Raw genomic sequence first — 16,091 nt, 5'->3', positions numbered from 1 at the left:
CTAACACAAAACCCAAATCGTGACAAAGAAGAAAGAGGTTGTCCTCTTTAATCGTTTCCCTGCAGATATTTCTACATACATTCAAAAGATTACAGGCTATGTTAGTTAAGTCTTTTGCTGAGTCATAGAGTTTTGCAGTGAAATTAAAGGGAGGATTTCAAGCACATGTTTCAGCAAAATGCAGATCACGTGAATATTGTATAACAGTCATTTCTTCTCACTGAAGGATGATGAGAAGCTGTACAGCTGCTTTGTTAAATTAAATAGCAGCTCCTAAAGTAATGCTAAATGTTGAGACCAAATATTTGCATTCTTTATATAAAAGACACAACCTTAAATTCATTATTTGGTATAAAAAGGAAGCAAGATGGGTTTTTTTTGTTTGTTTTTTTGTGTTGTTTTTACATGTCCTGTCTGACAGTGTAGCATTAAGACTTGTTGTCTTAAGGTCAAATAGACAGATTTACTTTCACAAGTGGAGCACTATTGCTTTCACAATAGTGCTCAACTTGATATGCAAAGAAATGTATTGGATATTAGTTTGGGATTGTTTTTTAAATAAAGAGAAAGACAGGAAAAAACTACATAAGGCAAAAAGTGACAAAAATAGAGTAGCGGAAAAAGAGAGAGCAAGATAACATTCACAGAGTCTGCTTCAACACATGCAGAAAGAGAGATAGAAAGAACAAAAAAAAGCAGAAAACTTTTCTCAAGTACAAACAGCTTTTTACTTGTGGAAGCAAAGGAAGTAAAGTGTTTGCTTCTTTTTTTTCTTTTCTTTTTTTAACAAAATACCCACAGAGTTGCTCAAAACAAAATAATATCTTAACAAAACAACATCTTAAGTTTCAACAATTCACAAATCACTGGTTAAGCTATCATCCATGAATGGAAATGACATAACATGACATAACAGCAAAGTTCCTATGACATGTTTGACAGAGCAAGGAGAGCAATGCAATTAGAGAAAACACTGAAAGCCTGCGAAGATCCATAGGCAAGGGGGAAAAAAATCTGTTAGTAGGACAACTACTTGTCATTCTTTGCACAAATCTGGCCATTATAAAAGAGAGGGAAGAAGAGGAAAGCTGTTGTTGAAAGAAAGCTGTAAGAAGTCTTGTTTGTAGTTTGTCACATGAAGGAGACACAACAAACGTGTCGAAGAAGCTTCACTAGTCTTTTTAACATTACAAAACTGTCTGTAGGGGGAAACTACGATACATGCATATCAAACTGAACACATCCTCACAGTGAAATATGGTGGGGGCAGCATCATGCTGTGGACTTCTGGTAAACTCCCCCCACACTGCATCCCCTCACCATCCTTAACAACACAGTGTTTCCTGTGGATTACTTCCAGTTCCTAGGAGCTGTGGAGTCTCTGCATATGTGACCAGTGGGGCCAGACCCCACCAGATGTCGCTGTGGAGCTCTATGTTCACAATAATCAGTGGGACAGGATCGTTCTATATAGAGTATTAAAAATAAAAAAAGAAGAAAAGGCTGATTCCCTTAGCAATAAAATTTTGTTAGAAACATTTGTGTCTATATATCTAAATCTGCCAAAAAACTGACAAGCTCAGTAGGCTAAATCCTCTTGAGGCGCCTTGATATTGGGGCCGGCCCACCATTGTTTGTTTAAATAATAAACATCTGAAATCGCAATGCGCATGCCCAACACACTCTCAGTAGACAGGAGCGGGGCACAAATCCTTTGGCCCCAAGCTCGGATTGTCCAATCAAAATACTGGAAATGCACATGTTGCAATTATGTTAGTGTGCAACAGTCTAGTGTTGGTTGTCTTTGCTAGCTTCTTAAAGGATTGATGTGAATCTTTTCTGGTCATTATTAGTCAGCCTTTATTTGTAATTTTATGCGCAGTGGGAAGCGCTGTTGCCTTGCAGCAAGAAGGTCCTGGGTTCGAGTCCAACCCTGGGTCTTTCTGCATGGAGTTAGCATGTTCTCCCTGTGCATGTGTGGGTCCTCTCCAGGTGCTCTGGCTTCCTCCCACAGTCCAAAAACATGACATGAGGTTAATTGGTTTCTCTCCTTAGGTGTGAGTGTGTGCGTGAATGGTTGGTTGTCCTGTCTGTCTCTGTGTTGCCCTGCGACAGACAGGTGACCTGTCCAGGGTGTACCCTGCCTCTCACCCATTGAATGCTGGAGATAGGCACCAGCAACCCCTCAAGACCCCAAGAGGGATAAAGCGTGTCGGAGAATGGATGGATGAATGAAATGACATTTCTAGTGTGTTGGTTTGTGCTAATTTATCTGTTTCATTTGAAATTTATCAAAGTCAGGTAGTATGCATCACAAAAAAATAGTTGCTGCTAATAGCTGTTGTGTTTTTGTGCCCCACTTAACTTATGCCAGAGACGCCTAGGAGCTCCCATTTTCTCGTTCCTTGAGATGGTCCTCACACACTGACACTGTTCTGAAGAAGGCCCAGCAGAGACTGTAGTTCCTCAACTCAAGAAGTACAACCTTCCACAGGAGCTGCAGGTCATCTTCTGCACTGCCATCATTCAGTCTGTCCTGTGTTTGTCCATCACTTACGCTTGCCTGCAAGATGAATTCTCTGGTTATTTGTGTATTCACAGACCCATCCATCTTGCAGTTTCAACCATTTGTGTCCAAACCAAAAACGGTTCGGGCCAATCACGTTGCAGTATCGAGGTTTCAGGAGGGACGCCCTGGTGTGACGAAAGCAGCCGAGCCCACAGCTGAACCAGCACAAACATGGCAGCGCAGGAAGACACACGTGTAGCTGCTGCTATAACATCTGTTTTGTAAGAATCCACAATTTCTTCTTTGAAAGTAGATCAGCAAGAAGAGCTTTCACTACCAAACTTTAGTAGGCAGGCACTAGGTGCCCAATCAGCTCAGAGAGTTCTGCTGAAATTCCCTCCTTTCAATTGGAGCAGTCCCGGATTGATAATGTGCAGAAGTAGAGTGCTACACATTAGATTAGCCTTGACTTAGCCACAGACCAGAACAGGTCAAAACCACAACGATCAGGTCTGCAGAGAGGAACATCGGGACTGACCTTCCCTCCACTGAACATGTACAGTACCAGGGATCAGGAAAAGGGCATCTAACATCTAACAAGACAGCACACATCCGAGACACAAACTGTTTAGACTTTTACCTTCAGGTCGCGTCCTAATATTTGCAAAATCCAGCCGCACACAAAGCCAGTTCCTTCCCCCAGGCTGCTAACACACCTAGCCACATACCAGGGAGGATTGACAGAAGTGAGGCTGACCACCACCAGCAGACAATTCGGGTGAAGTGTCTTGCCCAAGGACACACACGGTCGGAGCAGGGCATCAAACCAGCAACCCACCAGTTACAGGAGGGACTCCCAAACTTTTGCACCACCGTCACCCTAACTGCTCTGGAAACACATTAAGGATATTTGGACTATCACAGCCTCCCCCTTTTTTTCTTTTGTTTACATATTTAAAAAGGGGGCTGCGCATACACGTACCTGTACATACTTTACTTTATATCCTTTTGTTTATTTCTTCTAAATTTAATGAAATTCTAATTAATGTCTGTACAGTGTGAGCACTGAAAGCCGAAGTCAAATTCCTTGTTTGTGCACACAATCTTGGCCAATTAAGGCTGGTTCTTATTCTGATTCTTGTCCTTGAGTAGATAAATGTGTACTATGGGTCCCTCTTGTGTTGAGATGGGGGAATTACACAGAAGCGTTTTCCACTTCTTTTTAGAGGCAGTTTTTCATAAGAAAGAAAAGACACGCATCCGAATCGCCACAGTGGCTTGAGCAGGATAAGTTTTCATTCAGTGCTTTTTACCGTATGTAACCTTCTGGGATCTGCTGGTTAACACGTATGTTGTAATTCCAGTGTATATTGATTCTGTATTCTGAATCTTGTGTCATGATTGGATCAAAAATGAGGTGGGATTTTAGACGGAGAGGAGCTGTTCCTCCTCCATCCCTCCACCCCTGCTAAACAGGAGACTGAGGCAACACAAAGAGAGATGGTATGGCTCTGCAGAGTTCTCCACAATTTCTTTACTTACTGCATGATTTAGTTCACTGAAACCAAGAACAAAAAAAAAAGCCTGCAGGGAATAACTATGCATGATTATTGTCTTATATAGTAGTTAGAGTATGAGCATGTATGTATGTATGTATACATTTTAGTATCTTTATGTATACTAAAATGTATACATAAAGATGTATACATTTTAGCCTTTGCAAGGAAAATTCCCCTGGTAAAACTGAGAGCCAAATTTGCAGTGCAACTTTTTTTTTACCATTATGGTTGTGTGGTCACCCAGTCGGAGTTGCATGCATGAGATAAGTCCAACTCTTGATCAGTTCATGGGGAGTCAATAGTTAACTAAAATTATCTCTGGTGCAGCTTGCAAACAGGACATTTCATTCTCTCTCTTCTTCCAGCTTAATGCCTCCCAATGTGGCGTTCTCCCAACTAGCTCCCCTCCCTTGATCTATCTTCATATCACAGGGCCCTCCAGTTGTTGCCCAATGTCAGGATTTACTCCCCCAAGTCAGTCACCCGTCCCTCGCCTTTCAGCCTTTGGTCACAGAAATTACGCAGACGGCCACAGTTCCAGTCTCAGCCTGCAGCAGCTGGTCGTGGCAACAGGAGGTAAATGTAAGTCAGCACAGCTGGTGGCCGGTGGTCTGACACCCCAGCTGGAACAGCCGGAATAACTCAGAGGAAATTGGATATAGAGGGCATTCCCCGTGTAGAAAGATTTCTGAGAACAGAGTCGGGGGGGTACATCGTAACGTAAAGCTTAGGTGGGGCTTCTGTACAATTTGTAACATGGGATGAGGAAAGGAGGTGAAGGAACTGGGGGGCAACTATGAGGTGGGTTAATGAGTCCCATGAGGTGGAGAGAATAAAACTCATAGATTCTAAACTTGATTATATGTTGCATAAGTGGTTTGTTCAGTCATTATGATGTAATGTGGACACGGTGTTCACTTCAATACAACTGAAGCCAGGTCCTCTTCCACCATGGACATAAATCAGCACCACAGTAACACATGAACTACTTATGCCCTTAAATGCAAATACAAACAGTATGTCAGCCTTTAAAGTGAAAGGCTGGAGTTCAAGAAGTATAAAAAATACTAAACTTACTATAAACAAGCCACTACTTTGTGGATATAGTGACACAACATCATACATACAACCAAAGGCTTTTACTTTATGACTGATGGTGTGCAGCACCTTGCAAAAGCATCCACACTCCTTGAACGTTTTCACATCAGATCACATTACAAACCCAAGATTCAAAGCATTTCGCTCAAGTTTACGTGATGGTCTAACACGAGGTAGAGCGTAGTTAGTAACAATTCAGGTTGGTTCTCGATTCAGCGACGGATTCCACTATGGTCGGTGAAATGTTCTAACAATGTTTTTAACTTTAACATAACTAGACTTAAACTCCATGACTTACTGCTGTATTTGTTGCTCTTTTTGATGCTATTTGTCTCCTAATGTTCCCCAACAAATCTTCACAGCCCTTCCAGAACAACTGCAAATGGATTATTTTCACTTGTTAGAGGACTCCAGGAGGAAACTGGCTGCAAGGGGTTTTATTTAGAAGTATCGAAGTAAAGGGGGCTGAGTACAAATGCACAAGACACTTTTTTAACAAAAACATAAAGTCATATTCCTTTTGCTTCACAGTGTTTTATAACTTTGATTTGGTTTATCATGCAAATGGTCATTAAAATACCATAAGGCTGAATGCAAATGACAAAATGTGAAAAAGGGTCAAAGGGTCTGAATACCTTTGCCAAGCACTGTTGCAGCTTCTTTTTTTTTCTTTCCACACATTTCTCTCCATATTTCCAAATTAGTCAGAGAATCTGTCCCTAGGTCCAAAGGCAATTCAGTCTGGCAGCTTTTGATCCATACTTCTACAAAAGCCTGCAGAAATCCTTTGATGAACTGCAGAGTGAAGGCAGTTTCCTGAACTTTGACTCTGTTGATAAACACATGGAGAAGGCCTGACTGTAACATTCTCCCTGAAACTGGATAAACCCAGCACTGACAGAACTACACACACCAAACCACTCCGCCGAAGGTCATCGATCAGCCGTATCTCAGTCTGTGTATGTGAGAGAGAGAGAGTTTATGTGGGCTGTGTAAAGCAAATATGACACGCATGGAAGACGGTGGCAAAAAATAAGGTGTTAATGGTTAATCCGGAGAAATGTAATGACCCACATGCAGCTGATGCTTAAAACCTGGAATAAAGCTTTTTTTGTAACTATCTAAATGTAGGTCAGAAGTCCTTCAAGCAACTGCAGAAATGCAGAATGTTTTAATTTCATCTGCAAAATGTTGCAGTTATGTCTTTTTCAGCTGCAGTTAAAAGTTAAGGCGAGAATCTTTCACCATTTAACACCCACACTGCAGAAGGGGAACTAAAAGTAAGTCACATTTCCATGAAATTAGTGCATTTGTCCTTGAGCTGGTGGATAAGATTATCTGCCAATGGAATGAGCATTTTTGCCCCTAAAATAACATAATTAGATATGCTGCACTTAAAATAAGATGATGGAGATGAGTTCTTCCTATTTTAAGTGCAAAAATCTTATTCCATTTGCAAATAATCTTATCTACCAGCACAAATCAAGGACAATTGCACACATTTCAAGGACATTTTACTTACTTTTAGTTCCCTTTTGCAGTGCACTCAAAAATTATGTATGGACACATAAATCTTCAATATGCTATAGAATGTATTTAAAAATCTAAGTTAAAAAAATTCAAAACTCAATAACAAAAGCCTTTAAGTGTTCTTATTATTCCAAAAAATACATATTTCCATAAAGGAATAATGCAAAATAACAAAAAAAGTTGTTGAATGTTGTTAAAGTGGGGAATAAAATGTGTAATAAATAAAGAATTAAGAAAAGCAGTATTTTCAATTTAATGTAACTTTTTTTACTCCTTTTATGTGGTACAGACTTTTCCAGAGGATTGCAGAGGGGTTGTGGGGCAAGCCTGAAACAACACAAATTGCAATTTCCCAGGGAAAAGATATGAAAAGAATGCAGTTTAATATCATTGGGTTTGTCGAAGAGATTGCAGACATATATGTTGGAGACTTTATAGAAAGCTACTTTATTCTCTGAGCTTAGTGTATATCAGAACCAATATTGCTGGTGGTTACATAATAAGGATTTTATGTTCTGTCAAGCAGAACCTGGAACATCTTTTTATGCCTTACCCACCACCACAGAATAACTTTTTGCTTTCAAAGCTCAGCAGGACTCAGTGGTAATCCTAAAGAAGCAATATTGTTGGCTGGACTGGCAACATGATCCCAGTACAGGCAGATCTGTCTCTCTATCACAGATCTTTTCTCTGCTGCTTCAGTCTAATAACTAATACAACCCTTGCCATCTTCATTGATCGGTGGGCTAAGCCGTGTTGCACAACGTCCAAACAGATGTTTGCATTTTTGACGTAAATTTGGCCCGAACCTGAACCTCCCATTCACCGTGCTGCTATATAAAGGAGGAGGCGAGGAGCTTCTGGTACTCATCAGGTCAACGGAGGGGTCCGCTGTTACCAAGTGCTTTGTGCTGCAACTGAGACGGGGCGAAGATGGCACCAACCAAGAAGGTAAGTCAAACTCTCAGTGACACTGCAGAGATTTTTCTTCTCCATCACTAAAATTAAAGAGCAGCTGGCGTGAGGATTCCTCAGGAGGCAGATGTTCTTTAAAAGAGTCAATCTGTGCTGTAATTAGGAAGATGTTTCTTGTAGCTTTTTTAAATATCGGACTGTTTCTATGTAGTTTGTCTAACAGCCAGACTAAAGCAGTATTTGCTGGACAATCTCAGGCAAAAAAAAAAAAGCCTTATCTTTGCACCTTTGTACCTCATCTAGTTACATTTTTGCAATTGCACAATGACTTTTGGTCAATTCTCAACCATTTTATGCACCGCATCACTTTCTTCTCCGTCTGATTTTTCAAGAGCAGGGTTTATTCTGTCCTTTTTTTTAAAATCTTAATTACTTTGAGATGTAATTAACAAGCTTCAGTGTATTTTAGCTAGTAAAAAAACCTGCATTAAATGGTTCCTTTTTCCTCAAACAGGGTATCCTGGAGCGTCTGAATGCTGGGGAGATCGTAATCGGTGATGGAGGCTTTGTGTTTGCCCTGGAGAAAAGGGGCTACGTGAAAGCCGGGCCATGGACTCCTGAGGCCACTGTCACTCACCCTGAAGCTGGTACGGCAGATAATTTTACACATCATCCACATTTAAACTCTAATTTTCACATTACATTAACACCACGTTTTTTTTTGTTTTTTTTTTATATCAGTGAGACAGCTCCACCGGGAGTTCCTCAGGGCAGGAGCCAACGTCATGCAGGCATTTACGTTCTACGCCAGCGATGACAAACTGGAGAACAGGGGTCAGACACTGAAAATCACTGTAAGTACCCGAGTAAAAAGCGCCTTAACGTGCGAAACAGATCTTTACAGCAAACGACGTGGGTGTTAATCTGCCTCGTTCGTCCAGGGAGCCCAAATCAACGAGGCTGCTTGTGACCTGGCGAGGGAAGTTGCCAATGAAGGAGACGCATTGGTAGCAGGAGGAGTGTGCCAGACTCCATCCTACCTGAGCTGCAAGAGTGAGGCAGAAGTGAAAGCCATCTTTAAGAAACAGCTGGATGTGTTCCTCAAAAAGAACGTCGACTTCCTGATCGCTGAGGTGAATTCGTCTTGCTCTTAACCCTAAAACGTCAAACCTATCATTGGTGAAACTCGTGTTTTTGAGACCTGGACCCCTTTAGAAAGTCACTCTCCTTAAAAACCTGCCTTGTCGAGAGACTACGATGCTAAATATATATTATGCGTCCTGCAGAAAATGTAAAATACCTAAAAAATAATTCTGATGTAGTTTTGAAAATGTTAATTTTGCTCTGCTATTTCATAACTCAGGGCCGGACATAGGACTGATTTGAGCCCTGGGCTAGAGCAGCTTTTGGGGCCCACCTCACACTAGATTCTTTTACACATCTACATTAAAGTTCTTAAGCCTTGTTCACATGCAAAAAAAAGGTTTGCTTTTTTTCCCCCCTCTTTAAAAAAAATAAAAAATAAAAAAAGTTTGCTGCAACAGTATTTGTACTATTCCTTTCTAAAAATCTTATTATAAACAAACAACGCAAAATTTCTCAAAATGTCTTCTTCATACAATACCCCCTAAAACGCTATAGTAACTATGCTCGGCATGTGGCCGTGTAAAGTAGTCACAGAAATCCCCCCCAAAACACAGAAGGAGGCGTAAAACATGACTAATGCTTGCTGTTGTTAGTTTTGACTCAATCGGGTTTAACGGTTTGTTTAATGTTTGTGACAACATTTTCAAATATTCTCTGAGTGGGTATTTGTACAAACAAAATCCATCAAATCATAAAACCACATTGCAATCAATGATAATTTTTCTTTGCAAACTACCCTGATCACAAAACTACTGAGCAGCAAACACTATTTTGGCCATCCATAAGTCCTTGAAGCCCTGGGCTAATGCCCTACTAATGTTTGGCCCTGAAAAGGCAAACAAAATGTACCTTTCTGCTTATGATGACGACTGCCTGAGCACAAAAGCCTACAGAGTCAATTATGATACAGATAAAATGATACAACCAATCAAAAAATGCAGTTCTGTTAAATGCACCCAGCTAACAGTTTGCTTTTTAAGTTTTGTGACATTTATTTCTTATATCAGGGTTTTAGGCTGAAATGTTTTGTGATTTAATCCTTATGTTTATATGCCTGCAGTACTTTGAGCACGTGGAGGAAGCGGAGTGGGCCGTTCAGGTGCTGAAGGCCAGCGGAAAGCCTGTGGCCGCCTCTCTGTGCATTGGACCCGAGGGAGACATGCACGGCGTCTCGCCCGCAGAGTGTGCCGTCCGGCTGGTGAAGGCTGGTACGCGCCGGACAGTTTGCGGCCCGAAACTTCTCGTTTTTGTTCCTCGTTGGAAAATAAGCGACGGGTAACGCTTTCGCTTTGAACTCCAGGTGCCCAGATCGTGGGAGTCAACTGCCACTTTGACCCCATGACCTGCGTGAAGGCCGTCAAGATGATGAAGGAGGGAGTGGAGAAGGCCGGGCTGAAGGCTCACTACATGGTGCAGCCGCTGGCTTACCACACTCCCGACTGCAACTGCCAGGGATTCATCGATCTGCCAGAATTCCCCTTCGGTAACGACAAACTGCTTTCACATCAGAAAGTAGGAAAAAGTCGTAATATAGTAACTTATGTTTTTCATCTGTATTTTTTTGTCTTTTAGCCCTGGAGCCCAGGATCCTGACCCGTTGGGACATGCACCAGTACGCCAGGGAGGCCTACAAAGCTGGCATCCGCTTCATCGGGGGCTGCTGTGGCTATGAGCCTTACCACATCAGGGCCGTGGCCGAGGAGCTGGCCCCAGAGAGGGGCTTCCTCCCTGCTGCGTCGGAGAAACACGGGATGTGGGGTGCTGGTCTGGAGATGCACACCAAACCCTGGGTCAGAGCCAGGTAAAACAATCGGCCAACATCAAGAATTATGCCCTGCACCAGAGTTTTTTTATTGTGAAAAAACAAAACAAAAAAATGCAATTTGTTTTCGTGTCCATCTGTCACAGGGCCCAACGTCATTACTGGGAAAACATCCGACCCGCATCTGGTCGTCCCAAGTGCCCATCGTTATCCACGCCAGAGTCCTGGGGTGTGACCAAGGGCCACAGTGAACTGCTGCAGCACAAAGAAGCCACCACTACCCAGGAAATGAAGCACGTGCTGGAGATGCAGAAGAAGGCCAAGGCTTCAGCATAAAATGCATCCGTCTCTGAGGTCAGCTAGACAGAGTTTCTCCAGAAATTAAGAAAGCACTTGTAACGGCAACGCTCCAGCTGAGGAGTGGTAAAATGTCAACCCCAAAAATAATAAAACCTGACTTTGTAACGTATTCCCAGGACTGTCTGCCTGTGTTTAAACGAGAGATCATTGTTTAAAAAAAAAAAAAAAAAAAAAAAAAAACATTCATGACGTCTTTTACATGTTTCACACATTTACTGATTCAGAAACTGGTTCAGGAAGGGATTTAAACCCATGTTTTCAGTACAAACTGAATTTACAGCATCTTTCAAAAGCATTTATGCCCATTTTCTACACTTTGTCAACAATACAACCTCAAGCTTTAATGGTATTTATAATCTTGTGAAGCGAAACAAGATTTTGAACTTTAAAAAAATAAAATAAAAATAAAAACAGCTTTCATTGTGATACTCCAAAATAAAATCTGGTGCAAATAGTTACCAAATAAAGTGTAGCTGTATGAAGTTTAGAGAGCAAGGCACTTGGTGAAACTGCAAGGCTCCTGGTTCAACTCCCACTCTTGAACCCTGACCCTGAACCCCAGAATGCTCCCTGGGTACCGCCCAGTGGCAGACGCCTGTTTCCTGAGCGATGGGTCAGATCCAGAGGACATATTTCATTACAATGTATGTTGCAATGACAATGAAGATGATGGTAATGATGATGAAGACCAAAGCAGTTTAAGGAAAAGTTTAAAGTAGAATTAGAGCAGTTTGAACATCTCACAGAGGCCTGATGGCACAGCTGCAAACCCCACAAACACAGGGCTGCCCACCCACACTGACAGGCTGGCCAAGCAGAGGATTGAAGCAGCAACAACACCCTCTGGTAACTCTGGAGGAGCTCCAGAGAGGCACATAAGAGGGGACAACAGCTTTTGTGCATTTATCCAATCCACTCTTTATGGAACCGTAAAATCTCCTATTTGCAATTTACCCTAAACCAATTTGGGGATTAAAGGATTCAGATCAGACCAAACTTGTACATATGGAGGAGCAGCTGAGGAAAAAGTGTAACAACACTCTGAACACATCACCACCATGGGGAAACCTAGCAGTGCGTGTAATGATTCGGGTAGATTGAGGAGATGAACCCGATATTCAGCCAGAGACTTTAAGTGATGCTCAACAGGATTTATTGAATTGAAGAACAGGGTAAATCAGGCCAGTAGACAAAAATAATCCAAGCAGGGTACAGAGCAGACATCCAAGCAAAAAAACTGACAAGGAACTGGGCGGACTCAAAAACAGGCAAACAGGTCAGATAATGTAAACAGGCAGACAGACAGAAATACAAAATGCTGGAGAGCGCTTACCAAATGAGTAAGGAGGACTAGGACATGACACATGGGGACAAGAGATGTGACGTTCTGGCAGGGAGCAGAGAACTGAAGCAGGTATAAATAGGCAGGAGAACAAAGAAGAGAGGGAGAGCTAATTAAGCAGAACAGGTGGAAGTAATCAGAAGGAGAAGAAGTGGCTGAAAGACTAACAGGACAAGTGGCAGGAAACAGGACAGAACTTAACCAGACAAGTTACTTAACTAAAGTAATCATACAAACTAAATCCTAGAAAGAAAACAAAAGTAAAGACAGAGAAAAAACACAAGCACATAATAAAAATCAGAAACTAATGTAAATACAGGAACCATGACTAAATACATTATAACTGTGCAGAAGCTATGAAAGAATCCAAAACAAGACCTAGACCAGAAATAAAACCTGAGGCAGAGGAGTGAACTAAATGATCGAATAATAAACATAAACCAAGATGGAAGCCAGAATATTACAGTGTGAAAAATGCTCTGCTTGGGTGAAGAGGGGGAGGCTGGTCAGAGGTGATGGGAAGAGCCGAACACAGGAAGAAAATCAAATGACTGAGGCAGAGGTTCACCTTCCAGCAGAACAAATGTCCTAAACAGACTGCCAGAAGTACAAGAAAATGGTTTGAATCAAAGTTTAATGGCTCAGCGTAACTCCAACCCACTGAGAGTTTACTGCAGATTTGTTGCCCTCCTTCAAATCTGACAGAACTTGAAATGTTTTTTTTTAAAGAACAGAAGAGAAAATTTCACACTCTAGATCTGTAAAACTGGTTCATGCACAAAATTTCACTTTCACTGCAAAGTATTGCCTCAGTGAAGCTACATGCAAATGTGCACCACACGTATCAGATTTATATTCACAGAAATGCTGTTTTTTATCACATAAAACCCTGCTAAAAAAAAAAATAATTTAACATATGTGGCTGAAATGGGACAAAATATTCAACATCTCAGATGGATAAATGTCTTTCTGTGCTGCTATATGTGTCAAAAAAACAAAAACAAAAAAACACTGCAGGCCACAAACCAGCAGAGGAGTGCACAGAAGAAGAAAAACTCGAGAACCGTAATTAATCCGGACCAAACTAGAAGCAGAAACACGCTCACAATACTCTCATTCAGTTAAGTATGGGAGGTGTTGTGTAACTCGCCTTTTTACCAATCAGAGTGGCTCTCACAAAGACCCCTCCCCTGCTCCAGGGGGATTTAATGAGGCCCTCCACCCCACTCTGCTGTCACTTCAGCTTCTCAGAGTCTGGGCAGTCAGGGGTCCACACAGCCGCAGGATAATGGCACCAACAAAGAAGGTACGTGTCAAAGACGGGAAGGCTCTCTGGGAAAGATCTCTGCTGAACTTATAGAAATCTGTCTTTTTCTAATCCCATATGGGGCCCAGGGTTGGTGAATAAAGAATATTAACTTTGCTTTTAGTCTGGTTAACCCAAACTACAGCCAGTGTTTCACTGATATGTTTCATTTTAGGGATTTTTTTTTTCTTTTAGAAAAAGTAGGGGGTCTTTTTAATAAATATTCTGCACAACGGGCATGCCCGGGTCACATTTCTCTGTCCACGTCAAACTGCTGGTGCTGCAGAAATGAAAGACCAGTGCTACTAATAAGATCCATTTCTTGTTTTACAAGGATTTAATTGCAAGGTTTTGTTCATGAAATTACTTCAAATCATGCATTTACATTTTCAAACTGTTTCAAGACTTTATGTAAGTTTCAATAAGTGTTGAATCTTTTTGTTTTATACTTTTTTTCCCCGTAAGACGTGCCTTATTTTTGCTCCCTAAAGAGAAGTAAAACTAGTAAACCTCCACAATTAGAGGTCCGACAATTAAGCCTCAGTCCTGCAAACGTGGCGGGGGCGCATGTCTGGAGTGTGCACGAGGAAGGGCTCATCTTACAACAGACAGTATGAATGAAGAGCTACAAATAACTCCTGCAAGGAAGGGAGTTTCAACACAATGCATTTTATTTGCTCTGCATTTGCTCTGACCTACTTGGATGCACATCTGTTTGGCAGAATCCAGACGGTGATAAAGTCTAACTTTTACCTCTAGATAAGTGCACTGGAGTCAAAGGGTGCATGCAGATCAGACTCACCAGGGACTGATTTTATGACTCATTCCGTCTGCGATAAAGAGGAATTGATCGTGAGATTTTAGGACCCCTGTTCTGCAATTCATAACGGTCTAATAGAGATTAAAATCAGGGGACGTTCCTTCCAATTGGCCTGGAATGAGAACTGTGCTTATTTTTGGCTCGGCTGTGGTATTTGCAGCTTGACTAATCCATTTACAGTCCTCCGAAGTTACCGAGCTCACCGATTAAAATATTACAGGGCATCTTGGAGCGTCTCAACGCTGGAGAGGTCGTCATTGGCGATGGAGGGTTTGTGTTTGCCCTCGAGAAGAGAGGATACGTGAAGGCTGGACCCTGGACTCCCGAGGCTGCCGCAGAGTACCCAGACGCTGGTGAGAATGACTTTTATGCTAACTTTTATATTCTAATTCAGCACAAAAAGGTAATTTGGTGCTTTTTGAATAAAAAACCACACACAAAATGAAGATATTCTCTGCAAAGTATCGTATCCTTCTTGAACTTGGTTTTTCTTGCATTGGATTACCTGATGATATTCTGATTCGCACTTTGCCGTCTCATGCAATCCTCAGCAGCGTGTAAAATGAATTTTCAGTTTCTTCCAGTAGATCCTAAAATGAAACTTAAAGTAAAAAATGAACCAAGGGAACACAATCAAACCAAGAAGGCTCTTCAGGCCTGTGGCGACATAAACCTTAGCTGTGGATAATCAAGAAGAGCAAAAAAACTCAACCGTTTCTACAGTCCTATGAAAACTCGTTAAATCCTTATTACGTTTCTTGCTTTGTTATTAATCGCATCATCTTTGGTCGACCTCCAGTGCGTCAGCTGCACAGGGAGTTCCTGCGAGCTGGAGCCAACGTCATGCAGACCTTCACCTTCTATGCCAGTGATGACAAGTTGGAGAACAGAGGCAACAAGGTCACCTTCACTGTAAGTAAAACAGTCACGAAAGAGGTCACGCCTCATCCTGGCACTTTATGGGGGTGCGGTTTAATTTTTTCGCTGTAATCTGCCTCCGCCCGCAGGGAGCTCAGGTCAACGCGGCCGCCTGCGATCTGGCCCGGGAGGTTGCCAACGAGGGCGACGCTCTGGTGGCGGGAGGCGTGTCCCAGACTCCGTCCTACCTGAGCTGCAAGAGTGAGACGGAGGTGAAAGCCATCTTCAAGAAGCAGCTGGACGTGTTCACCAAGAAGAATGTCGACTTCCTCATTGCCGAGGTACAAATTAAACGACGTTAGCATGGGGCGACCCGAGAGGAAGCCGTGCTGACGTGCAGGGCATCTTTTTTCCAAACGTGGATGAAGTGTATGCTGGATTATTTCAATTAAATTTCAATAAAATTGTATTTATATAGCGCCAATTCACGAAACATGTCATCTCGAGGCACTTTACAAAGTCGAAATCAATCATATTATACAGATTGGTCAAAAATGTCCTATATAAGGGAACCAGTTGATTGCATCAAAGTCGTAATGAGCAGCATTCACTCCTAGAGAAGCGTAGAGCCACAGGGAGAGTCGTCTGCATTGTCCATGGCTTTGCAGCAATCCCTCATACTGAGCAAGCATGAAGCGACAGTAGAAAGAAAAACTCCCCATTAACAGGAAGGTAAAACCTCCAGCAGAACCAGAGTCAGTATGAACGGTCATCTGCCTCGACCGACTGGGGTTACAGAAGACAGAGCAGAGACACAACAAGAGAGACAAAAAAGCACAGAAGCACACATTGATCTAGTAATCTGTTCTACATTAGATGGTAGTAG

General features: G+C 42.0%; 2 protein-coding genes across 2 annotated transcripts; both read left to right on the top strand.

Moving 5' to 3' along the window:
- Positions 1 to 7,537: 7,537 nt before the first annotated feature.
- LOC105931403 (betaine--homocysteine S-methyltransferase 1) lies at positions 7,538 to 10,988 on the top strand. Its single transcript, XM_012870068.3, has 8 exons — positions 7,538 to 7,647; positions 8,126 to 8,258; positions 8,353 to 8,465; positions 8,553 to 8,744; positions 9,818 to 9,965; positions 10,058 to 10,240; positions 10,330 to 10,558; positions 10,666 to 10,988. Exons 1-8 carry the CDS (start codon positions 7,630 to 7,632, stop codon positions 10,853 to 10,855), a joined length of 1,206 nt encoding a protein of 401 aa, XP_012725522.1. The 5' UTR covers positions 7,538 to 7,629; the 3' UTR covers positions 10,856 to 10,988.
- Positions 10,989 to 13,420: 2,432 nt separating this feature from the next.
- LOC105931408 (betaine--homocysteine S-methyltransferase 1) lies at positions 13,421 to 15,536 on the top strand (the record flags this gene model as incomplete). The annotated part of the gene is given in 4 exon segments (XM_036143920.1): positions 13,421 to 13,527; positions 14,568 to 14,700; positions 15,147 to 15,259; positions 15,355 to 15,536. Coding segments are annotated over 4 exon segments (446 nt in total), but the record flags the coding sequence as incomplete, so codon positions are not given.
- Positions 15,537 to 16,091: the final 555 nt, after the last annotated feature.

This window comes from Fundulus heteroclitus, chromosome 12, assembly GCF_011125445.2.
Source record: "Fundulus heteroclitus isolate FHET01 chromosome 12, MU-UCD_Fhet_4.1, whole genome shotgun sequence".
NCBI lineage: Eukaryota > Metazoa > Chordata > Actinopteri > Cyprinodontiformes > Fundulidae > Fundulus > Fundulus heteroclitus.
The sequence above is the reverse complement of the archived record's forward strand: the minus strand, read 5'-3'. Positions and strand labels throughout refer to the sequence as shown.

Bases quoted from the DNA above. Each gene is read 5' to 3' on its own strand.
- LOC105931403 (XM_012870068.3), top strand. The intron at 8,466-8,552 runs GTAAGTACCCGA...TCGTTCGTCCAG, and splicing joins GTCAGACACTGAAAATCACT to GGAGCCCAAATCAACGAGGC. The intron at 10,241-10,329 runs GTAACGACAAAC...TTTGTCTTTTAG, and splicing joins TCTGCCAGAATTCCCCTTCG to CCCTGGAGCCCAGGATCCTG.